Raw genomic sequence first — 26,823 nt, 5'->3', positions numbered from 1 at the left:
TTTATGGTGGAAAATTAATTGTTTATCAATTATTTATAGAAAATGATCGTAATTTTCAAAAATCGCAATTTTTTAATTATTTCATAAATTTCCCCCAAAACTTTGTAATTTTTTTTCTTGGGATTTTAAAAATGTTTAATAACCGTTCAATATCGATATTCGAATTTAAACCTGCAATGTTTAAATAATAAAATCATTGCAAAATGTAAATGGAGAAAAAATAAATTAAATTTTTTTTCTTTCAATCCTCTCTGGATCTCTTTTGCAAATGAGTTTTCGAGATAATTGCAGTATAAAATAATATCTCGGAGACTACTCGACTTGAAAAAAAAGATAGATTTTTTGTTGGGAAATTCAATTCTCTGCAAAAAATAGTTTATGGTATTTTTAGATAAACGTGTTAGTTTCGAAGGTAATAGCAGAAATAATTCTATGCGATTTGCTGATTTTTTTTTGAAAAATCTTGCAAACACTCTCACAAGTTTCTCAAGGCTTGTGAACTGATAAAATAAACGAAAGAATATTTTTAAAGCGCATAAACAGCTCTACAAATATCATTCTGAAAATTTTCTGGAAATTTTGCCCTGGTTCCTTTCCCCTAAAAAACATTTCCAAAACGAACATCATCAATTTTTGTTCGTCTCTTCATCTCACCACTAGGATTGACTAAATCTTCGAGGAAGAAAAGTTTCCCAACGTTTCCCCCCGCACCTAGGAATTTCATGAATTTTCAGGGAAGAATCTATAAAATTAGAGTCCATTCATCACTTTACCCGCAATTTTGATTTCGCCTCTCCATCAATTGGTCATTACCAATTAATGGAAAGGGACGATTAATCTCCTCATTTCACTAATTCACGCATAAACCTCGGATATGTCAGTAACTCCTAATCCCATATCCGCAAACATTCCTCGAACAATGATATCCCAATTTCCACCTCGAAATTCAACATCTCGAGTAACAGATGAACGATTAAAGAGGGGGAAAAATACCTGATCTCTTCTCGTAAAGAATCGTTAGATCGCCGTTGTAGAATTGTAGTTACCATTTAAACAGGGGGCAGTTCACGTTACTTCTCTCGAAATTACTGCCACTTGATTATTGACGAATCATCGAGTCTCTCTCGTAGTCGTCACTCCTCTGTAACCCAAATACACGGTATATTTGATTAGTATTGACCTCATTAATGGGGTTTCGGTGGTCGTTTATTGGGGAATTCAATATTTACCAATAAACCATCGTTCAAGCCATTCGGTGGGTGAAAAATTGTAATTGACATTTCGGGCACTCGATATGTGACGACATAAAAAGACTTTTTTTTTGGAGAATTCCATTCTCTTTAATGCAAAAATGTTTTCTGACATTTTTTACTAGAATTTTGGACTAGTCGACGACGGAAGTGTATATTATTAATGCCCTCCACAAAGATTTTCTAATAAATATCATTTTTATACTGTTGTTCTACCCTTGATAAATGACAATTTTAAGAGACTATTTTCATAGGGAATTCAATTTTCTATAAAAAAATGTGTTGTTATTAATGACAATTAAAGAAAAATGTGTTGATAAGTGACAATTTTAAGAGACTTTCTAAATAGAGAATTCAATTTTCTATTAAAAAAATATGTTGTTAACTAAAAATTAATGTGGATTTCAGCTAATCAGGAACCCCTGGGCATTCTCAAGTAGCTCGAAAGATGGTAAATTTTCTCAAAAATTAAATGCAATTGGATTTAGAACGCCAACTCGTCTAAATTTGAGAAATCTTCAAAAAAATTAATTCGATGATGAATTAATTGGACTAAAAATTAATGTAAATATTAGTTAAATATCACTGTAAATATTAGCTAAAAATTAATGTTGATTTTAGCTAGAGACAAGACGCTGATTATCAAAATAATCACACATTAGCAAATATGATTTGGCTGACACACGGGGACTTCTACTACTTTCCCGCCAATTCCAATAAATCGAACCTTATGAATGTTCAGACATTATGAATGCTCTCCATACAAATTTGCCAAGCAGATACCAATTTTCCACTGTTTATCGTGTGAGTCAAGTCTCCGAAAGAGTTGGAATTTTCGTATTGTATTCATCCATTCGTTTAAAAATAGATTGTTATATTTCAGATTGCTATATTTGTTTCATTTTTGTCTCGAGCTGGGGTCATTTATTGGGAGAGTATTGGGTCCATATTTACCAATAATCCGTCGTTTAAACTCGTTAAACTCGACACGTATTGGCCAACCGGAAAATTGTAATTGACGTTCTTTGGTTCTTGATATGATTGTACTGAATTCGGGTAGTGCCTACGGGACTCTGGCTCACTGCTGCGTCTGTCGTTTTTATTCAGTTCGCCGAGGGCCGCTGATCTCGCCGCTATCTCCTCCGCGATTCTTTGGTCCTGTTTGATGTGGGGATCATTGATCAATTTCTGTTTATAATTTTGAGGGTTTTGTTGCGAAAAGCAGATTCCTCAAAAAATCGGGCGACAAATTAATTGTTTTGACATTTAACAGTCAATTTATTTTACTGTTGGATGTCTTTAATTTTAATTTAGTGTAAGGGATACTTCCAGTAGGAAAGTATTAATTTTCTGTACTTTCAGTACAGATAATCTGTACTTCAGTACAGATTATTTAATAAATATTTTAAAGACTCGGGGATTTAGAGGGAAACATTCGTTTTTTACGTAAAGCGTGCACTGTTAAAAATTTTCAATTGACATTTCCGGTAAGAGCCTTCGAAATTTGTAACAAGTAAGATGTCCACTGAAATTTGAAGGAATTTTTTGATTAAAAATTCATAATTTCATGGGATAATCCGTGGAAACTGCAAATTTCAGTGTAATTATTCTGGAAAAAAAAAGAAAAATCAAAGAAATTCAAAGAAATCTCTCTTTGAACTCCAAATTCTTCGAAATTTTCAGGGAATTCCTTCGAAATTCTTGGAATACTAGGAATTCTCGAAGGAATTCCTTGAATATTCAGCGGAATTTAGAATTCAAGGAGAGATTTCTCTAAATTTTCCTAATTTTCCTAGCAATGTTAGGAATTTTTTAAAGAATTTAATGAAAATTCAACGGAATTTGACTGTGAAGATTCATTCTCAATTGAAAATTCATGTAAATTGAAAGATTTCCATTTCCCTGTCTCAAAGAGAATGAACTACTTGAATTTTCGAAGAAACTTGAAACTCCATTGACTTATTCCCCTTAAATTAAACTCCACGTCTTTTTCCGGAAAATTCAGCCAATTTTTTTGGCAATGTATTGACCTGTGGGAAATATTTAATCCTTTGGCATTTGTCGCCGAATCTAGTAGTTTGAGAGATGTTTCCAAAGTAAACTTATGGATTTTTGTCCATTTACGATGAAAATTTCCAAAAACTATTGAATAAATTTTGTTATCTTTCGACATTTTCCTCCAAAACACTGTACTCTCCCAGAAAACCCCATCATAAGATATGTTTTTGTGTAAAATTTTCCGCTTGAATTCCCCGCAAAAAAATTCTCCCATTTCCCTCTAACACCCTTGCAATTGAAGCTGTCACGTAGTGAATAAAAAAAGCTGCACCAACTTGTAATTCACGTGCACGTTCAGTACGAATAAGTTCCTTTAAATGCTGAAAACTTCCCGCCTGGGGTACGTGTGATATTGACGCACCACCGCCAACGCGAAAACTGTATTGACGTCTCCGTTGATCCGGTGGTTGGCGATTAACAGTTCCATACATACGTGCAACTTCCTCGAATGCTTTCATACGATTTGGCATTCCATTACGTAGTCTACCTTCGGCCGGAGCTTTGTGGACCATTTTACCGTAAACTGGAGCACGGCCACCGCCTCTGTTGCGTGCCTGCTCCTCGGTATCTTCGTGAACAAAGCAAATTAATCCAAACGTTAATCCCACGGTGAAAATACCATTGTTACCAAGCAAATCATCAACAGACAAAACATAGCCGAGCGTGAAATCTTTGTTAATGACGCAATTATCGCGAGAATGAGTGGCTTTGCGCGGGAGAATGTCAGGGGTCCTTTTTGAAGATGATGAAATTTCCGATTGGGAGATTGTGGTGCGCACTGAGAGAAAAATTTCCTAATATGCAGACCTTATTTACTTGAGAGAAGCAAATTATTCGGGAGAGAAAAGAATTTTTTTTCCGTTTGCAGAGCCAAGTTTTTGATTTTCAGAAGCTCATGGTTCTAGAAGTTATTTTACAGAGAATGAGAAACTGGCTAGTTTCAAACATTAATTCAATATGAATTGAGTTAAAATGCCGGGGGAGTACTTCGAATGATAAAGGGTTTACGGATTCGAGTGGATGAATTTTAGAACACATGGAGAGAAAAATTCAATATAAATTACCAGAAAAAAAACGTAAAAATTACGTTTCGAAACGGAATCCACGAGCGAAGTAAAATTCAATAAAAAGTGTGAGTCGGAACTGAAATTGTACGAATCGCCAAGTAAATTCTACGATGTGTTCCGTAAAAATTAACCACCCGTCTGATGACTCACCGCTGTGGGGGCAACAAGTCGTTCCCTAATTTTTCCCCAACGATTGAGAAATTTTACGGAACGAAACGTAGAAATAACTCACCAGCTTCATAAAAATTGTTGAATGTTCAAGAATTTTTGATTTTGTTGGTACAATAAGTCGGGAAGTTTTTGTAAGATTTAACTTCTTCGGGAAAAATTACGTGACAATTTCGTACTTTGTTCGGTGATGAACCTGAAAAATCACTGAACATTTCAGATTTCTTCTTTTCCATTCCTATAAAAATTGCCGGAAAACGATTCCCCATTGTGGATTACGTGAATTGTTCCATAATTTTTACTGATTATTTTTCCAACCCAAATATCGGGCAAGATAATTGGCCCATTCGACACCGGAAAACGATTCCCCATTGCGGATTACGTGAATTGTTCCGTAATTTTTACCGAATATTTCTCTCTGTGCAGAGAATAAAATATGACTACCTCTGTACCCATACGACGACTGCGACCTGATGGGATAAGTCTCCCAAATATTATAAGAAAATGGATCACGATACATGGGCAAATCATTGGTGGACTCGGCAGCCCTGCTCTGTCTTTTACTGTATCTCCACATGGCCCTCAACTCCTCGCACGTCGGCTCAGCTTTATTCCGGCGATCCCTGTACGCCACTCGGCTGATTACTGTGGTCTGTGGTGGCATGGGATAGTCAGCGAACCGCTGGGCACTAACAATCATCATAATAAATCCACACGAGTGTAATAACAGCACTGTAATCAACCCCATTGTCACTTGCATCTGAAATGAAATTATCATTTTAATTAAACTGCTATTTCTCTGATTGTCGTTTCTCATTCTCACCTGTTGTTCGCGTGTACGATCGATTCTCACGGAGAATTAAATGTCCAGTCAGCCAGTTTAATAACGATATGTCGCTGGTGGATATGTTTCGAATGAAAAATAATGGTGTAACTGCAAAAAAAGAATTGCAGAAATTTTTTTCAATCATGGCGAGATTATTTTATTTTTAACGACGTATGGACATTGCGATTTTTTAATGGATTATCTTTATCTCGGTAATGAGTAGTTGCAGGGGGAAAACTTGTTATCGAACGCCATATGAAGGACATATCCCTAATTGTTTTAAACCGTAGGATTTCCTCGGATTTTGTTTTTAAAACAAGTATTCAATTGCATTTTCTTTATGAATGGGTATAGTTATTGTTGCTAATAAATTAGCAATTTGCTTCCGAATGGGTTCTCTTTTTTAAATTCTTGTTTCACTATTCTCTTCTTCGATTTTTTGAGGTCATAGTACTGTCATCAATTGAAATGTTATCAAAAGTTTGCGTATTATTTCGTTCTGTCGAATAATTCTACATTCAGACCCTCTCAAGACTCGAATTCGTTTTCAGTCCGGGTTTAATCAAGGTTCAATCAAGGTTTAATCAGTGTATAGCCGGGATTTAATCAGGGTTTATTCAGGATTTAGCCAGAGTTTAACCCAGGTTCTGTCGGAAGTTAGTCGGGAGCATGAATCAATATGAATAAGTATTCAACATAATAGACTGCTACCTGAGTTTAATAGAGACAGATTTTTATATAAAAAGCTCATGACGTACTGTGTAACTTGATAAGCAATGATGCTGTTCTCACCATTTTTCAACTTGATTAAGAAGCCATTGAAATATACTTTTCAAGCCCTGATTTAATTGCTATTACTGATGATTCTTTCAGTAATCACGAAAAAACCGATTTTCTCTTTCAAATCGCATAAACAATATGCTGTAACTCAACAATAAATTGTGCAAACCCCATCATCTTCNCTATTACTGATGATTCTTTCAGTAATCACGAAAAAACCGATTTTCTCTTTCAAATCGCATAAACAATATGCTGTAACTCAACAATGAATTGTGCAAACCCCATCATCTTCTGATAGAATCAAGAGGGTATTGTTATCAATTTTTTGAGCCATGATTAATTCCATTTTGATGACTTTTTTTTGAGTGATCATTGAAAAATCGATTTTTGCAAAAGTATAATTTTACTGAATCTGTATGTAAAATTGAATTTTAATTGGTGTCAATGAATAAAGTTTATTGAAATCATGAAATTCAATCGATTTCTTTCACACACCTTTTGTAGACATTTTTCAGACACTAAAAAACCTCCGAATAAACTGAAAATTTGTTTCTGAATTTCAGGCGAACACACTGTTAACTATTAACTATTAACTGTTAACTATTAACGAATGATAGAGTTGAATATGACCAAATGAATATTCGTTAATAGTTAACGAATGGTTCACTTGAATGGCGAAAGTCAAGTCAAACAAGGCTCCTCAAATGTACATTCGTTAACTATTAACGAATGAACATTTGGTGGGACCGAATAGACCCTAACATCCAACCAAAATCCATTCGTTAACAATAACTAATCCGTTCTATCAGTGCAGATGAATTCATGTTCGAAATTCAGACAAATTTTCATTTTATTCGGCCACTTTTGGCGTCTGAAAATTGTTTCCAAAATGTGTGTGAAATTCAGACATATGACTAAATCACAACAATTTAGCATCCGATCTCTGTTAATAAACAGACAATGCACCAACTAAAAAAAAAAAAAAAATCAGTACAACTTCATCGCATTTTCAAGATACATCAGTTGTATCATTGTACATCATTGTTTTAGTTGTGTATCTTCAAACGAGTGGCGAAAAATCTCCTCGTATTGCACTCTTGTCACGTTTCATCGCTCGACGACTCAATTCTCCATTTAATAGACACCAGAATGGAGCCTGTGGGTGTTCATCCCCCTGAAAAAGCGCTCTACTACCAACTCCATGAATTCCTGCGACTCAGAAGAGTGGCCGCTGTGGGTGTGACTAACTAACGAACACTAGAATCCCTTTAATCATTTACGATCCCCTCGCCATCCCGTATCGCCAATTCCCCGTGTAAATGCGATTGTACAGTTTCCCCACGTTGTACGTACAATATCCGGGGTAAACAAGAGATATATACGATGGCAATAATTTGTTTGAATCCCACGCACTGTATACCTCTATCTCTTAATGTCAGCAGCCGATGAATGGGCGTGCATGAAATTCTTCTCCCGATTGACTGGCAAAATCAAGAATTCCACTTAATTCGTCAATTATTGAGCAAATATATGCCACCGGTGATATTATGAGTGAATAAAATCATTTCTGACGCCCAGCGACGCACCGACATGATATTCAATAGAACTGAGGGCTTGTAAATATGATAAATAGCGAGGATGATTGGAATTTTGTGTAAAATATTCTTCCTAGTGCGTCAACCATTAATCATATTACTCTCAACCACATTCCACTCGGTTTTTCTCCCTCCAGTGGCTCATTTCCCCTCGATATATCATCCTGCACCCCAAAATTTGAGTCATCTTGGGAGAAATGTACGCGCAAGATGGATCGAGTACGTGCTGATGGAAAAAAAAATTCGGTAATCAAGTCGGGAAAATACTAGTACTAATACTACTTTTAAAAAAATTTCTCTGGAACTGAGGGAGATGTCGAAATTTTTTTTCGCGGTATTAATGAAAATTTGAACTGCGAGGAAAATTTATTAGGAAGACAGAGAATTGATATATCTCATTCTCAATGTTCAATAACAACTTGGTATTGACAGAATCTAATTTTAGAAATTATCCTGATCTGCAAGATTGAATTTGTCTTGGCAAGACTGTACATCTAACATGGACTGGGTACGTGCTAGTGGAAAACGTCAACTCAATAATGAAGTGGTGGAAAATACCCCAGTCTTTGATAAATATCTCAGGAACCCAGGGAGATGGCGAATTTTTCAGGGAAATTTTTTCTCTGTCTGCACATGAATGTCCGTATCCCCTTTGAACTCCGCGGTATCAATGAAAATTTGAACTGCATGGAAAATTTATTAGGAAGACAGAGAATTGATACCTCATTTTCAATGTTCAATAACAACTTGACATTGACAGAATCTAATTTTAGAAATTACCCTCAACTTCTAGAGTGAATTTATCTTGGCAGGAACGCACATTTAGGATGGACTGAGTACGTGCTACACGGAGAGAAATTTTTGATAAAAATTATCCTACCGTTCTATAAAAGTGTATTATGAGTCATCGTTTCCTCATTTCTATCCCGAAATTTAGTAAAAATTAATACATGATGATTAAATTTTATTCTACGTTAGAGAAATTTTATCCTGATAAAAATAAAAATTACGGTGCCGGTAGAGTAAAAATTACTGTACCGGTAGGGTAAAATTTACCAACTGTTCTAGAATTTTCGTTGTTATCTACATAAAAATTATTGGACTGGAAGGGTAAAATTTATTATGCGTCAGGGTAAAATTTCCCTAACGTTGAATAAAATTTGATCATCATATATTAATTTTTATTAAATTTCGGGATAGAAATGAAGAAACGATGACCCATGATACACTTTTATAGAACGGTAGGATAATTATTATCAAAAATGTCTCTCTGTGTAGTGGAAAAAGCGGGGAAACTGGAAATTTCCCCGAAACTGAGGAAGATATCGAAATTCTTAGCAGAATAAGCCGAAATGAATTCAATGCTTTAAATAAAAAAAAATAACACCGAAACTCTTGTAGAGGTTTTTTCCTAAAAAAATGGGAGCAGCGGCAAAATGGGTCTGCCCGAAAAATTCCGTATCTCCTGCGGCTTGCGAGATGTACAAACCGAGTACGTGCCAGTGGAAAAACTAAAAACTAAATTCTCGTCTATAGGACAAGCACAAAATAAACAAGCCACGGATTTCTTGATATACATGGAGAGAAAAATTCAATAAAAATTACCAGAAAAAAACGTAAAAATTACGTTTCGAAAGGTAATCCGCGAGCGAAGTAAAATTCAATAAAAAGTGTGAGTCGGAGCTGAAATTGTACGCATCACCACGTAAATTCTACGATTTGTTCCGTAAAAATTGACCACCCGTCCGATGACTCACCGCTGTGGGGACAACAAGTCGTTCCGTAATTTTCCCCAACGATTGAGAAATTTTCCGGAACGGAACGCAGAAATAATTCACCAGCTTCATAAAAATTGTTGAACGTTCAAGAATTTTTGATTTTGGAGGCATAATAAGTCGGCAAGTTTCTATAACATTTTACTTCTTCGGGAAAAATTACGTGACAATTTCGTACTGTGTTCGGTGATGAACCTGAGAATTCACTGAACGTTTCAGATTTCTTCTCTCCCACTCCCATAAAAATCGCCGGAAAACGATTCCCCATTGCGGATTACGTGAATTGTTCCATAATTTTTACGGAATATTTCTCTTCGTGTACACTGTTAGATAAAAAATGAAATTTCATGGACAGTTGACTACCAATTTTCAGGACAGTGATACTAAATGCGATTTAAGGGGAAAAAATCATGAAATTTACGGTTTCACTGAAAATTCAGTAAAATTCCAGAATTTTAAGGGCCACAAAAACGAGAATTTCTTAACTTATTTGAATTTCCAATCTAATATGAATATTCAGTATCAAATTGCATTGAATTTGTAGTAAAATCCAAAATTTCATGATGTTTTTGCCCCTAAGTCGCATTCAATACCACTGTCCTGAAAATTCAAGAATATATTTACCAGAATTTTCTGATTTTCTATTAATTTTCAGGGAAAAATGGACCGGAAATTTACAGTTCTGTTTGATTATTCCCCGAAATTCAGAATTTTCAGTGACAACATTTCCTAAAATTTCAGCGCAATCGGAACACGATAAAAAATCCCGGAATTCGCACACGAAGAGAAATGTTCAGTAAAAATTACGGAACTCACAATTGACTCACCGATTACGGAATCGTCTCAGAAAATTTAAGTGACGGTATCGTAATTTTTCACAGCTCCGGAATTACGGAAAAGATACGTAATTGTTATTGAATATTTCTCTCCGTGCAACGGAAAAATCAGCCAAAAATTTTTAACAGTCTGAGTAAAGACGAACTTCTGAAAAACCTTCGTTCTTCTCCGTGCACGAGTCAAAAAACCCACTGATCAAACCCTCCCCTCGGAAGCCAAAAAATCAAGCCGAAAGAGGTCCCTCCCGACCTTGAACCCCAAAAACCCACCCTCCATTCCCAAACCCGAAAAAACCTCAGCACGGCAACAAGTGCCGCGTTCCCTCGCCCCCTCAAAAAAACCCCAAAATGGCGGTGTTTCACCCCTTCGCCCCACAAATCCCGAAAAACCCCCGCCCGAGTGACGCATGCAATAAGACGTACAAACGGAAACAAAATGTCGCAGCAGCCCCTCCCGCCCGCCCCCAAATCCCCATCTCCTCACCCCCAGGATCTATATATCGTAATAATGAATTCTTATATCAATAACGGTCCTCGAGGCCCCCGGGGATGCCGAGGGATGATCCTGGGAGGGTGGAGTGGTGCGCGGGGCGCCAAACCTAATCTTCCGGTTGACCTTTACGTAGACACTTGCACCTCCATCCGTGTGACCTTTTCACCACATTAAAAAGCTAAACCCAACGAAAAAAAAATCCCAAAATATGTTTACACACAACGAAAGGACAAAACGCACACTAGAATTTTATTCCTAGATATTTTTCACTACCTGCTTAATTGATTTGTGGAACAGCCTGGCGCCGTCACAGGGGGAGAAATCCACTTGAAATTAAAGAAATCGTCTCACTCCGCAAAAACTTTTCGTACAATATGTGACATTCGAAAGATTCAAGCGTTGATTTTGTTTCATTGAGCTACAGGCACTTGACACACGAGAATTCATTCACAAATTTCACACCGACAGTTGATTCATAATTCAAGAAGAAGCGAATGCTTGACCAGAGTTCTGGGGGGGTAATATACCTATGTAGGTAAAGCGTGAATGAATGAACGAGTGAATGGCTGCCAAAGTCAATGGGCTACCAAAGACGTGTGGAATGAAGTGGGGGATGTAAAACGGAGTAAATATAGAATATGCAATTTTCATACACATGACAAGTGCACGAGTTGACTGGCGCACGGTACCATTCCGCGATGTTATTAGCGGTATCAATGAATATTAGTTAACAAATGGGCGAGACAATGGGGTTTATTAGCTGTAAATACTGCGATTGAGGGCGGGGGGAGGGGCGAATGTGTGTAATGTAATATGTAAAATATTATGTACAGACCAGCGTTGGTGGGTCGGCATCAGAGTCCGGAAGCCATCAAATCTGTGAACAAACTGACGTTCGGCCTCATCGCTCTACCCCTGAGCCTCTCCGTGGTGCTCTCACCACCACTAACGCCATCTCCTACTCCACCACCTTCTACTTCCCCATCGACGCCCCTTCGCTCCCTCGTGCGCCCACCCCTGCTTCAACCCCGTCGACGCCAGCGGGAGGAGACGCTTAAGGATGTATTACACCCTTTTTGCAAAAATTCACGTTTTTTTAATTTTTCTGGCAAATTATTGATCGGATTGACGTGAAAAAATATACCGTTTTTGCGTTTTATCATTACTTAATGGCTCACGAAATTTCATAATCGTGCAATCATTTTTCTGCGTTTTTTCTAAAACTTTTGGGAAATTCACAAAACTTTAGAAACAATGCAGGACAACGATTGCACTACCGTGAAACTTCGCGAGTCAGTCAATAACAATAAAACGCAAAAACGGTATATTATTTCGCGTCAATCCGATCAATAATTTGCCAGAAAAATGAAAAAAACGTGAATTTTTCTGAATTTGCCAGAAAAATGAAAAAAACGAGAATTTTTCTGGAAAATTATTCATCGGATTGACGCGAAATAATATGCCGTTTTTGCGTTTTGTTGACTGACTCACGAAGTTTCATGGTTGTGCTATCATTTTTCTACATTTTTTCTCAAGTTTTGAGAATTTGCGAAAAGTTTTAGGAAACACGCAGGAAAATGATATAAATGTCATTAAGTAAGAATTTTATTAAGTAATAATAAAATGCAAAAAACGGTATATTTTTCACGTCAATCCGATCAACAATTTATCAGGAAAATTTAAAAAATGTGAATTTTGGTGAAAAGGGTGTAATACATCCTTAAAGTGGCTCTACCCTTCGGCCGGGCTACGCTGTACTTTTGGATATTTTCAGTTTTTAAATTTTTCAATTAAATTGCATGAAAAAATTTGAAAAAATTCATACCCAGTCAGTATTATCTCAATTAAATTTCGCAAAATAGTGATATTTTTTCAAACATTTCCCTCTTATAAATAAATAATAAAACTTGTTTGCAAAACGGTGGATTATTTTTTATGAGGTGTCTAAAAAATTCTTGAATTTTTCACATCTAATGAAAAAAAATTCAGATTTTAATCTTTGATTACAATGGAAATGTTGATTTTCACATAAGACACTGGGTTAAATCTTGATTTTTAAACATTTCTTCCTTGAAAAACCAAAACGATAATTGAATTGAGAAAAAAATTAGAATTCCGAATGTAATCGAGTTTTCTGCAATTTTTTTTCAGTTTTCAATAATCTTTGAATTTACCGTAAGGGTAGAGCTACTTTAATGCACATGGTGGCTTGATGATTTTGGAGATGACCCGCTCGGTGAACCCTTTGGGCACATTTTTCAGCGCGCGGGGACTCTGGGGACTCACTCCGGAGATCGGAACACGTTGGGTGCTATTTTTATTGGGATTGGGTGGGCTGAGGGGAAGGGCCGTCGATCCCAGTCTGGGATTGTAAATTCCTTCCGATCCTCGGCCTGGGGAGGATGTAAGAGATATAGGAGGGGTGCGGGGGTGAATGAATGGATACCCCCTTGTTTCAACGTCAGAACGAATGACGTAAGGCGTGATCAACCCTTTGAGGGATGAGTAGACGTCTTGAGGGGTTTTAAGGCTTCTTGTGTTTGGGAGTTTCATTATCGATTCAGTGGGGTTTTTTCGGGTTCGATGGGTGGGTGGTCCAGTGGGGCGGGGGCTCATTCGGAAATTCTTCGTGGGAGGAAGGAGAATATGAAGGGCCTTGAAAACTGGGGCACAATTTAGGGGGCATTGTTAAATATTTTTGAATTTAAACAATATTTTTTAATTTAAACAATTAAATATTTTTCCGGAAATCTTTGTCGTGTCCAAGTTTTATTGAAATTTTGGGAAACCTTGTCATTGGACAATTAAATATTGATTGTCTGTTCAAATGATCTGGAAGTCAATAAAATACGTGATTTTTCAATTGATTCGGGGAAAAATTGAAAATTCATGTTATTTTGTTCATGAATATTCATGTTCCAGTGAGAATTCAATCAAGTTGTAAATCTTTTCATCTCACTCCCACTTAAAACGCATGAATTTCCTCAAGTTCTACCTGAAATTCGATTCAATGTCACTCTTATGAGAATTAGTATCATATTTTTCATGAAATTTTAAAAACATTTTAACAGTGTGTGAAGGGTAATCGTGGAGAGAGATGTAATTCAATGAAAAAATATCGGGTTGTGGAGGATATTTTACGATTCGTTCAATAAAAAAAATATCTATGGATGCAAAAATTATCCTACTGTACAGTAAAATTTTTCACACCGGTAGGGTTTTTCTTTCTTTACTCCATCTGAAGGTCTGGGGGACACATGGAAGTGAAATTAAAATAATTCGCCGATACAGGAAAATTAGACGCAATATTGAGCAACCATTCACGTTCACTGGGATAATTTTCGACGGAATGCAGAGTAAATTTTACAGTTTTGCCAGAAATTACCCTCACGTTCAGTAGATTTTCCCGGGCCAACGGAGGAAATTCCCCTATTCATCCAGTACTTTTTTCCCGATATAGGGCGAAAAAGTACTGACCATCGAATTTGCTCCACGATTACTTGACTTGTTCCGTAATTTTCCTCCAACTTTTTTCTCTGTGTTGAGGGCTTCCGATTTTATGGAGATTTTTAGCGTAAATGGTGGTAGGTAGTGTTCAAGGAATTTTCGATGAGATTTATTTTTTGTTTTTGAAAGTTACTATCATTTAGTGTTTTGAGGGATAATTTAAGTTGCTAATTGAGTTGAATGTAATAATTGGTGATGGAAACCTTCATTCAAGAGCGTGAATGTAAATGGCAGACGTTAATGCGAATTGAATTAAATTCTTCTGGGACATATTCAGGCCATTGCTATAAATTAAGGACAAAACGATTAGGACTTCTCTTAAAATTAGTTTCATTCAACAATTACATTGAATATAATAATGTCATGTAAATTAAACTCCGAGAATTCTCAAACCATTAAAATAAGTAATGAAATTAAATCCACCCACTATCATATGTTCCATTCATCGCAATAAATTGAGAGCAATTGGAAATTTCGAAACTATTCTAGGATTTCAGAATGTTCTGCAGGGATTTTGATGGAAACTGTCATAAAAATTTCGTTAGCTCGCAGATTTCCACATATTTATAATAAAATGGGGTTGATTTTACAATTTAAATGGCAGGACTTAAGGATGTTCTACACCCTTTCTGCCAAAATTCACGTTTTTTTAATTTTTCTGGCAAACTTATGATGGAATTGACGTGAAAAAATATAACGTTTTTGCGTTTTGTCATTATTTAATAACTGACGAAATTTTAAGGTGGTGCGAACATTTTCCTGCGTTTTCTCAAAACTTTTAAAAAGAATCACAAAACTGTAGAAAAAACGCATGAAAATTATCGCACCACTACTTCGTGAGCCATTAAAGAATGACAAACCACAAAATCGGTATATTTTTTCACGTCACCCCCATCGATAATTTGCCAGAAAAATGAAAACAACGTCAATTTTGGCTAAAAGGGTGTCGAACATCCTTAATGCGAATTGAATTAAATTCTTCTTGAGCACATTCAGGTCATTGCAATAAATTAAGGACGATTGGTAATTAAACTCTTAAAATAAGTTTTATTCAACAATTAAATTGAATATAATAATGTCATGCAAATTAAACTCCAAGAATTTTCTTAAACCATTAAAAATAAGTAATGAAATTAAATCCACCCACTATCATATGTTCCATTCATCGCAATAAATCTCCCCTATACCTCCAGTTTCGCGTGAAATTAAGGACACATGACGAATACCCAGAACACGACAACCGCACCTACGCTATTTCTCGGGCATTGGTGGGGGCTGGGGGTGGAGTGGGGGAGGGAGAATGAAATTCTTGGGCATCTTGTGAAGGAATTCCATTTGATTCTTACCAAAAACTTCCCCTCATCTCCCACTTGACATCCAACAACCAATACCGGAGGAGCTATGTACACTGGTATGAATATACCTACGTACTCGAGGTGAAGTGGTGGGAGAATGAAAGGGGGTTGTAACAACCACCTACGCAATCGATAGAAGGCCTACAGGTTCTACTGAATGGACTGTACCATTTGTGTTCCTCTACTCCTACCCCCGAAAGAGAACACCCCACCTCCCCATTCGTATTGATTACTACAGACTGAGGGGGATGCTCTATCGACCCAGCCCAGCTGTATACCGGTTCATTCATAAATCTTCACATTTGGCGAGTTATCATCGCTATTGCCATTTTTTTTTTCGAGGATTTTCAATTGTCCGGGAACGGCAAAAACGAATGTCTGAATTTCATACAGGGATCGCCATGAATATTAAATTTCTGTAATATTACGAGAATTTGACCCTTACATTAATGAAGGTTTAAAATATGTTGATCTAATTTTTTAAACTGAGTAAATTCTATTCTTTTTTGCGGGTTTCTATTCGATATTCGATAAGAAAAGGTCAATAGATTTCGAATTTCTGTTTGGAATTTTCTCTTGAGATTTTTTCTATAAGAATGATTCTGTAATGCAAAATAACACAAAATCCAGTGGAAAAATTTGTGCGGAATAATTTCTAATAGAAAAAATGTCGAGGGAAAAATTCGAAATCTATTTCTTATCGAATATATAATAGAATCCGCGCAAAAAAAATAGAATTTTTCATAGAATTCTTATAGAATTTCAATAGAATTTTCTAGCGAATTCGCTAGGTTTTCTGTTGAATTTTGTCATACGTGTTAGGTTGGGGGTGAGAGGTTTTTGGGGAAATTCAGGGGGAGGCGTTTTTGGGATTTGTTATCAAGATTATTTTGTGGGGTAAAATTTGTATACTAGAAACAGAAAATTTAATGATTTTGTTAAAAATTTTGGATAATAAAGAATAGAAAATTTACCTGATTTTTATGTTTCCATAGAAATTATTCTCTTAGGATTTTTTCTACAAAACATTTTGGGAAATTTTTTTGAAAAAATCTCAGCAGAATAAGACGGTTCACTTGTAAATCTAAAGCGCATTTGGCGATTTATCGCTCTTGCAATTTTTTTTTTCGAGGATTTTTTAATTGTCGGGAGAAGTTTAGGCTGAGGTTTTTTCGTGGAGGGAATTCCCTCGGCAAAGGGGTGTTGAGATTCTCGAGTGGACGTATTTGTTATCACGATTATGTTCTGGAAGAAATTTGTGTAATAAATGGAGCAATCGTATCGTAAGATTTTTTGATCAAGAAAATTTGACAGATATTCAGTTCTCCATATCAACCTATTCCGAAAAAATCTCGACAGAATAATTTATAAGGAAAAATCAAGATCTATGGACTTCGCTCACTTCTCACTTATCGCTCTTTTATAGACACAACTTCATGGGAGAAAACGTCCATTTTTTACAGATCGTTAATTGCTCAATTACCTCGAGAACGAGTGGGTTTAGGAGAAAATGTCAAGAGTTCTCTTTATAGACGCAATTTCCCGGAAAGAAGGGGTGTTGAGATTTCTTCGTTATCAAGACCGTTTCGTATTTATGATGGGAAAATCACCTCGTCATTCTCACTCAATTTTCTCCGGACTTACATTGTTAATTTCGTATTTATCTCGAGAGTGAGTGGGTTCAGGAGAAAATCCGGAAATCGAAGATCCTTCTTTGTAGAAGAGAAACTTATTTCCAAACGTCTTGAAATTTTCCCAGACCATCATTTTTTACGCAACAATTTTGTGCAATCGTTTTACTCAATTTTTTTTTCGAAATGACAGACTTCATTTCCCATTTATCTCAGTAATGAGTGGGTGAAGAGGAGGAAATTCTCTACAAAAAAATTTTCTTGGTATTTTAGCCTGAAGCCATTCCATCTTCAACAGAAATTGAATCTCCGTTATTTTCCACTTTTTTAAATCTCCCAATCTGTCGAAACATTTTAAATAATTGATTCCATGCCAAATTATAAAGTGCAATGTTTTTTTTCTGAATAAAAAAATTAAAACTCACTTTTTCAACTTTTCAATTTTTACCGGACTTCTTCAATTTTTTATTTTTACCGAAAAAGTAGATAAAAACATTTAAGTTTTCACCGTTATTAAGCTTATTACTCACGTTTTCATAAGTACTTACACATTACGTGCCAAGCATCACTTGTCATCGAGACAATTCTGTATTCTGTGAAGAGAAGAAAATTCTCTACAAAAAATTTTTTTTTGGCACTTCCCAAAAATAGAATCTCCGTCTTTTTCCACATTTTTAAAATCTCCCACTCTGTTAAAACATGCCAAAATAACTGATTCCCTGCGAAATTATAAAATGCAATGGTTTTTCTAGATAAAAAAATTAAAACTCCTGTCACTTGTATTTCAATTTTTCATTTTTTACTGGAAAAATAGATAAAAACATTTAAGTTTCCACCGTTATTAAGCTTATTACTTACATTTCCATACGTACTCACGTATTTCACTTTTCAATGAGTAATCATCAATCAATAAATTCATTATTTGTATTAATAATGTAGTAAGTATGTTTTTGCGTTCATAAACGTAAGGCAAACAAAGTCCAAAGCAAAACCATCTAGTTATACGTAGCAATCCAACATTTTCATCATTCGTGTTCATTAATATGATTATTAATAATATTGCTAAAGTCCTTTGCCGAAATAATCTCGTAGTGCATTCAAATTTGTTTTGGTTTACGATGTAAATGCATACGCTTTGAGGGGAGATCATTTTTGTACAGTCTGTCACTCGAGCACCAGGGAAGCACTTGCGTAGCTCACTGAACTGTCATTCATGTTGTTGCATTGACTGCTCTGAGCGTATTTCAGGAATTTGAGATTCATCCTCTGATTGTTACAGTTGTTCTTGCAACTCTGGATGGCCTGGAACAGCAATTGAATTGTTGATTAGGTAAATGGATTATTTTACCATTGTGAAATTAATCATTTGATACAATTTTATTTTTTCATTGAGAATTATTTACCTGAAGTAGAACACCAATTGGATGACGTCCACAGATGGTATTCCCATATTTTTTTAGATACTCAGTGAAGGCGGAGGGATTTAGTGTCTCTATGATGTCCATACCCTATGAAAACAGAATAAACAAGTGGGTTACTACTTTTGTATTCATCGTAGGGGGCATTTCGAATATTACGTCACACGTTTTCTGGGCTTTTACGTCACGAATTACCCGAACCCTCCTGCTATGCAGATTTTTTTTTATTCTTCATAAAATTGATTTTTTTTTAATTCTTATTTTACATCGCTTCGACCCGGTTAGGGTATACTGCGATGATGATCAAGACTTTAAATGGTTAGATCGCACCATTCTACCCGGCCGGGATTTGAACTCGGAACCTTTCGCAAGTGAGGCAACGAACTTACCCACTGCGCCAAGCCACCGGGTGAAAAAAAAATTAAATTTGAAAAAAAGAAATGCACTGAATGGATTATCTTTCGAACGTTATCTCGATTGTTTTTCCATCTCATAGTCTAAAATATATCACAATTTCCATGCACATTCTACATTACGTAGGTGCCAGTAAAAATTATGATTGCACAATAAAAAAGCAAATAAGTAGAAAAAACAGCTGAACATTTTCAAAGAGCATTTTTAATAATGATTAACGATCTGACAGGCATTGGCTGCTGAGACAAATGACGAATGAATAGCCATTAGATACTGTAAATTGTTAATTTGCAATTTCCTCCCTACTGGGATTATTTACGAATATTATTAAACGCTTTTTGGAAATGTTCAGTTTTTACCATTTTATCGAGACAGAAAAAGTGTTTACCATTTTATCGAGAGTTTGGATGGATCTGTAGATAGGACCACTTGAGCGATCGTAGTAGGTGTATCGAAATCTATGGCCCCAGTGGCAAAAGTCTGACGAGATGACGAATAGATTCTGGGGATCGGCTATGTAGGGGGCCAACAGACCTCCGTAGATCGCTTCCTTCTCGGGTGTTAAGGATCCAACGAGAATTGGAATTATGGTAAATGCGTTCTTGTGGCTGAGGATAGATCAATCATGAGAATAGTTCAATCTAGTCGATTGAGGATGTTTACGCATTTTTCGATGACGGATTTGTTTTGTGTTCGAAGGAAATTCTGGGGGTTTAGACTGATAGGCTGATGGGAAATCAATATTTATATTGAAATGAAATGAATAATTTTTTTAGATCATCGGTCATTATTTTTTTTCTGCATTATTGTTTTCGGGATTATTTTCTATAGTCATTTTCTGGTGAAATTTCCTAATCTCTTTCGTTTTATTTTTTCAATCAAAAAGGAGAAAATAGAGTGAAAAAAAGTTGGAAAATTCGTATTGAGAAATTCTCATAGGAAATGTCTCAATAGAAAAAGTAGTAAAGAAAGATAAAATTCTATTTTTGAGAAACGAACAGTGAAGCTGGGGAATATTGTCCATTCCATTTCTAAATAAATAACTCGGATTGCGGAATTAAAATTTTTATCAACGTAAAGGAGATAACTCCGTCTACCACTTGAAAAAAAATCCCAATTTTTTCAGTGCTTTCGGTTTTGGATAAACATTCTTAACTGGGTAAATGTATTAATTCTCGTACTTCTCCATGACTTTAGCGATAAATGGCAGTTGCATTTCGATGCTGTGCTCATCTTCATCTGTATTCATATTCATCCACTCGAACTCTCCAGTTTCCTCGAGCTCTCGACATACTGCATTGGCATTCAATCATTCATTATTTTTGGTACAATTGTCAACGAGTCATTGAAAACACAATTTTCAACGAGTCATTGAGAATTGTAACAGATGGAAATAGAAAAGTCAGGCTCGACAAGTGTGACCAATCACGAATTCAAAAATTGATGAAACAATTCCTCTGACGGGCTCTCGAGAGGAATTGTCTCACTCGAGGTTCTGCGAGCGACAGGTGATGTTTTTTCCTGTCGATAGCAGCAAATCATAATGACGATGTATTCATGGATTTTTGAATTCGTGATTGTGACGTTATTTTACTCTTGAAGGAATAATATTTCATGTATTATTTCATCAAGAGTAAAATAATCGACGTATGGACTGGGTCCACACGTCCCATGATAGATCAGGCTTGTAAAGTGTTACTGCTAAACATTTGGGACTGGAGATCGTACCTTCCTGATCAATGGTGAGATCGTACAAAGGCGTTCGATACGTTGTGGCTGATGATAGAGCGCAGCCTGGTAATCGTACGTGGTGGGACGGACCAAGAATAAATATTCTACGTCTGAAAAATCATCATTTTTAACTAAATGAGCTGATCTTGGGGAAGAATGAGATGAGTTGAGCTGCATCAGAGTAGTTTGTAAAGAATTTTAGAGGAAAAAGAGTTTTTTTGTGAGAAATGCAATTTTGAATGCAGTATTTGATGCAGTTAAGTACATCCCCATTCTGTATGGAATCTATAATTGCACTCTGGATTTTAATAAAAAAAAATGATGAAGTGAAAAATAGTATATTTCGATACGAGGATGTAAAAGTTGTTCTGATTCGTGGGAGGTGTGTGTCAAAAAATACTTTCCCATAAGTGTCGAACCCTATTTTTCATTACAATGTGCAACAAGTGGAATTTTGCGCACGCGAAGAATGCGTACTCTTTATGCGTGTTTTTTTTCAATTGTTTTAGAGTAATGTAACCCATTTAGTGAGTCACTCACATTTAGTATGCTATATTACGTCCTCTTGTTTACCTCAAAAGTGATAAAAATGTTGAAAAAAAGTTTTTATAAATAATGATAGTTTTTTGTTTGATTCCACAGCCAAAAATAATCCGACAACTAATAATTCAGTGGATATTTCCCTCACATTTCCCTCTGTCGAGCGATCGGTACAAGTTTCGCTCAGAAATCCCGAGCGGGCAACGTCAGTTTCATTTCTAAAACTTTTAAAAAATGTCTGATTGTTTTGAATGTCTCGGGGTAATTCGCAGCATCGAATACTGCGCTCTGATTGGCCAGAATCCAATGGCCAAAAATAATCTGTAATTCTTCTACAGAAAAGAAGACGAAAAATTCCACAAGCTCATTCTTGAAAAGAATCTTGTTCTTGTAAAGTCGTAAAAAAATTAGATGTCAATTGAAATGCTCCGGATCCTCTCATCTTTTATTAATTGAAAAATAGTAATAGGAACATTGAATTTATCTTACACAACACTAGGACTGATCTGTCGATAAGCGAACCCTGCACATCCCCCGCAGTAGCTGTATCCAGCGTGTCTAAAAATCAACAGCAATTGAATTCCCCCGAATATTTCTCGAAAAACACGTTATATCACGGGTAATAATCCCCAGAGTGTCTTTTCCTTATGAATTTGTTCTTGAAGTAGCTCTACCTCTTCCGCTTTTCAATTTTCTAACTGAATTGGATGATAAAAAATTTGAAAAATTCATACCTAATTAATGTCCCCCAAACAACATTTTTTAAGATATTAATGCTTGATTGAATATGTTCATATTTCCCTTTCGTAAAATAAAAAATGAAACTCGCTTGCCAAACAATCCATCATTTTCTACGAGGTGTCAAAAAATTTCCTGATTTTTTCACATCATAATAAAACAATAGATGTTAGGCTATAAGGGTGTCATATAAGGGTGTCGTTAGGAAAAATTTATAATGTAAATGTTGATCTTCGTATAAAACATAACGTTAAATCCTGATAGTTCATAACGTGTTCATTAAAGAAACATAAAATCATAAAATTCATCATAAAATAAAATCATAAAATCATAAAATTGAGAAAAAAAATAACGATTCCAAATCCAATCGAGTCATTTAGAAATTGTTTGCAGTTTTTAATGATGATTGAGTTGTTCGTTAGGGTAGAGCTACTTCGCAAAAACCAGACTATTACGATTGAGTAAAAATGATTCTAACGGGGCGATGATGGCCCTGGCTGGTCCATGAGACAAATCAGCAGCATTGAGCCATTCTTCGAGTTGCTTATTCAATTCACATCCTGGAACAGGAACAATGGAAGTTATTAGAGCATATTGTATTGATCGTTGGCTTGTTATAAACAAGACTGCCAACGAAACAATCGATTTCTCACGCTTTATAGTTTCTTTGTTGTACCGACCGACCTCTCCTGCATAATGTCACGACCGATAATGCTTTTGCGAGTAATTCAACTCCTCAAGCAGTCACAGCGATTAATTTTGCAGTGAAAATTAACGACGATTTATTTTCAATAACTACTGACGACTGTTGATTAACGACGATTAATGACTGTTGATGATTAATGAGAAATAATTACCGGACTCTGTGTACCAACTGCCGGCGTGAGTGGCTCTTCTAGTAGACACCATTATTTTTGTTTCGTCTGGAGTCGGGGAACAATGACCCTGCAAGGGGTTGTATCAGGTGTAAATATCTCTCTCGTCTATTTTAACTTGAGTATTTCACACCTCCCGCGATGGGACGAGAGTGGACAATCGCTCGACGAAAGATTCTATGTCAAGAGACGAGGTCACTCTTGTTTGCGATTTTTTTTTTAAATAAGAAAACTGGTAACAAGAGATGAATGATTTTTGCAGAATGATGACACAAAGGTACACAAGAATTATAACAATTCGTAGACTGTTGGGGACAGGGATGAAGCAGTTGTGAAGATGAGGATGGGGATTGGTGATGGTGGGGAGCAGCAATGTCGCTAGCAGGTGTTTCTAGGCTCGGGGAAAGGGAACTCTCTTATCGATGATTGGTCAACATATTTTTTTCTGAGATTTCATTTGAGTTTTTTCCACTGCAGGGAGTGTTTTGAAAGCGTGAAAACATTGCGCATGTCCGAAATTTTAGCACAAATCGATGTTGTGATAAAAAAGAATTTTTTGCTTGTTTTACGGACGGCGTGCGTAAAGTGAATTTCGAGTGCGTAAAGCGAAGTTTTACTCGCGGAAATTTATTTCACGTACTCGCATTGAAATATGCCAATTCCCAATGATAATAAGCTACTTTTATATTTTTTGTGATACCCGCCTGAAAAGTTCACTTTTCGGAACAGTTTGGTGTGCATACAGCGGTGCTTTTCCGCACTAAAAATTCACTTTTTCATCACTTGTGCGTAAAGTGAAAATTTACGCACACCTCGCGTTATAGTACATTACATGCCCGAGCCTTGGAAAACAGATCACCGTCCCCCACGTGCTTGCCATCCTCGCCTTCGGCTCGAAAGGCAATATGGCACGTGGGGGAGGGTGATATGTCTTCCATGGCGAGGTGTGTATATTAAATTTCGTGTCACGAAAATGGGGTTTTTCAAGTCCCGTGACACGAAATAGTATATTTCGTAACGAGTGCAAAAAAGTGTTTTTTGGCGAGTGGGAGGTTTATATCACGAGCCGAAGGCGAGCCAAGAGCTAAAAAACATTTTTTCACGAGTTCCGAACAATATTTTTCATCACAATGTGGCGGAAATTGGACTTTTAGGCACGCGGAGCGTGCCGAAAAGTTCACTTTTCGTCACAGCGTGATAGAAAAGTATTTTTTGCTATGGCGTAAAAGTGCGTAAAAGTGTTTTTGACCCGTGGAAGGTATTTGCTACTCTTCCAAAAGGTCAAAATCGGGTGGAAGGGTCACTCGAATCGAAATATACTACTTCGCACTTTCAAGAACTTATAACGCAATATCCATAAATATATAATAAATATATATAAAAAAATTGAAAATGTTTTGTCAGAAGATTCATAGAAGAATTAAAAACTCGCATTTTTTGGAGATCACGACGTCTTTTTATCGTTGATTAATAAACACTCAATCTTGCGCCGTAAAAATAATTTTCATCACGCTGTGACGAAAAGTGAACTTTTCGGCACGCTCCGCGTGCCTAAAAGTCCAATTTCCGCCACATTGTGATGAAAAATATTGTTCGTAACTCGTGAAAAAATGTTTTTTAGCTCGTGGGATTACCTCCCACTCGCCAAAAAACACTTTTTTGCACTCGTTACGAAATATACTATTTTATAAAGTGCAGAGACTTCGTCAATATCCCCATTTCTACCTAAAATGGATTTTCTGCGAAAAAGTAATGTTTCCGAATGTTTAAATTTCCACAATAAAATGTAAAAAAGAAATGTTGAAAAATAAAATTATTCAAAGTGCAATTTGAATAACGTCGATTATCGATTTTCATTTCCTGATCCACGATCTTACGTCATCTCCATTTATTCATAAAATTATTAATAAATGAGATAACAAGCAACAAATATCCATATATTCAAAGCCGCTCGGAAACTATTGAGCCATGTTAATGAGTTATTTATCCGCGCCTCGTGATTTTTTCAGAATTTTAATGAATGAAAAAAAAAATTGTTGTGGCAAGGAAATTTGAATTTATCAGCATTTACTGAACCGAAGAGATCGAGCGGAATTAATCAAAGATCAATATTGAATGAAAACAGCCTTCGTGGGGAAGGGCTGAATCCATGGACCCGTGGCGGGTGAAAGTCACTGCATGATCCAGGTAAATCTGGTGGCAACTGGTTAACAGCTGATGATGGCAATCGGAACCCTGGAAATGTTGTTGGAAAAAAGTCTAAGCGAATTCTCCCGGCAGAGTCGACCAAATTACACCTGATTTACGGCTTCCCCAGCGCGCATTATTTCGTGGGGATGACAAAAACCGGAGTCGCTTGGATACAGACGGAAATTTCGGGGCATTAAGTGTGATTATAATCCACGTGACAATAAAAAATGATTTATGGCTTTGTTTGTGGAAATAAGGGTAATTAAATGAATTGTCGGACGTGTGACAGGCGGGATTTTGGATGCAGATCGGAAGCTATTCAATGATAATGTATAAGTTAATTCGTCCGGTGTATGCAGAATGGCCGAAAATATGAGAGTATTTATTTACGAAATGATGCGACTTCCGTTCAGTAAAAAATGCGCATGATTATTTTTTTTACGTAGATTTGTACTTAAAGAGGGAAATAATAATAATAGACAAACATGGATGGTTGTCAAAATGAATGTTTCAATTTGACATGATGAAGGTAATCTGATGAAATTTTTGGAATAACAATTTCATCAAGTTTTAATTCCTCCGAAATTTCAATTCAATTATTCTGCGAAAGTTAATTAATGTTAAGTTTTATTAAGTTGGGGGATTCATTGAAATTTCATTGAATTTTCAGTTGAATCCGTAATTTAATGATTTTTTTTCGCTTAAATTAAATTTAATGTCACTATAGGCGCCCTCAATGACAATCGAATGGCACGAATATACAAGAAATAATTTAAAAATTGCAATTTTTGAAAATTATGATTTATTATAAATAATTTATAAACAATAAATTTTTCACCATAAAAATCACTTGTCCGGAATCGCAACAAATTGATTCATATTCAGAATAAATGGGGTTTCAGAAAGTTTAAACAATTTCAATTATTTATGTATAACCAACAAATGTTGAAAAAAATAGAATTCTGTGCGAAATGTAATTGTGATGACGCTGAATATTCATGATTTTTTTTCAAATTTTTCAAAGGCGGTTTAATAGGCAAATTTGATGATTAAAAATGGTTGAATTTATAATGGGGTCTGTATCAAACTGTAAAAGGCGCTTGTATATCCCTAATGTGTCTAAATGGGGACCATGATTTCCTTCGACTTTGACTTTTTGAAGCAATAAGTCCCGCCGGTGAGAAATGAATAAAAATCAATCATAATAAATATTTAAAAAACAATCACGCCGCATCCGGAAGAATGCGCCTCGGATCATGCCTAAATCACGTGCAATTCTGACTCAGTTAACATTCTCTCCATTTTTATGTTTAGATGATGACTCTGATAGACTGATATTCCTTCATAAATGTTCTTTTTTTTCTCTCAATGGGTCAGCTACCTTGGTATCCTCGCTCGCGTGATCAGACGGTGCCAATTATCCACCGATTTGCGTAGCTCTCAGGCTCCTAATAATTATCGCCAGGTGTTTCTACGTTTTTAGAAATTGCGACACAACATTGTCCTGCATTTGAATATTCTGTGATCATTTCGACGGTTGTTATTGTTTTTGAGGTCATCCTTATGACATTGTGAA

General features: G+C 36.0%; 2 protein-coding genes across 2 annotated transcripts; both read right to left on the bottom strand.

Moving 5' to 3' along the window:
* Window positions 1-562: 562 nt before the first annotated feature.
* On the bottom strand, window positions 563-11,748 carry LOC107037280. The gene is made up of 6 exons (XM_015255750.1): window positions 11,684-11,748; window positions 5,367-5,477; window positions 4,988-5,303; window positions 3,584-3,876; window positions 2,205-2,408; window positions 563-1,141 (listed from the first exon to the last, which is right to left on the bottom strand). Exons 3-6 carry the CDS (start codon window positions 5,301-5,303, stop codon window positions 1,100-1,102), a joined length of 855 nt encoding a protein of 284 aa, XP_015111236.1. The 5' UTR covers window positions 5,367-5,477; window positions 11,684-11,748; the 3' UTR covers window positions 563-1,099.
* Window positions 11,749-18,123: 6,375 nt separating this feature from the next.
* LOC107037276 (protein MEMO1) lies at window positions 18,124-23,431 on the bottom strand. Its single transcript, XM_015255745.2, has 8 exons — window positions 23,040-23,431; window positions 22,661-22,742; window positions 21,934-22,002; window positions 20,902-21,014; window positions 20,355-20,466; window positions 19,562-19,781; window positions 18,745-18,849; window positions 18,124-18,643 (listed from the first exon to the last, which is right to left on the bottom strand). The coding sequence occupies exons 1-8, from the start codon at window positions 23,089-23,091 to the stop codon at window positions 18,506-18,508; spliced, it is 891 nt and encodes a 296-aa protein (XP_015111231.1). The 5' UTR covers window positions 23,092-23,431; the 3' UTR covers window positions 18,124-18,505.
* Window positions 23,432-26,823: the final 3,392 nt, after the last annotated feature.

The sequence above is a fragment of the Diachasma alloeum genome, unplaced genomic scaffold, assembly GCF_001412515.2.
Source record: "Diachasma alloeum isolate Michigan unplaced genomic scaffold, Dall2.0 Dall_scaffold_00216, whole genome shotgun sequence".
NCBI lineage: Eukaryota > Metazoa > Arthropoda > Insecta > Hymenoptera > Braconidae > Diachasma > Diachasma alloeum.
This window is presented reverse-complemented; position numbering and strand designations above follow the sequence as displayed.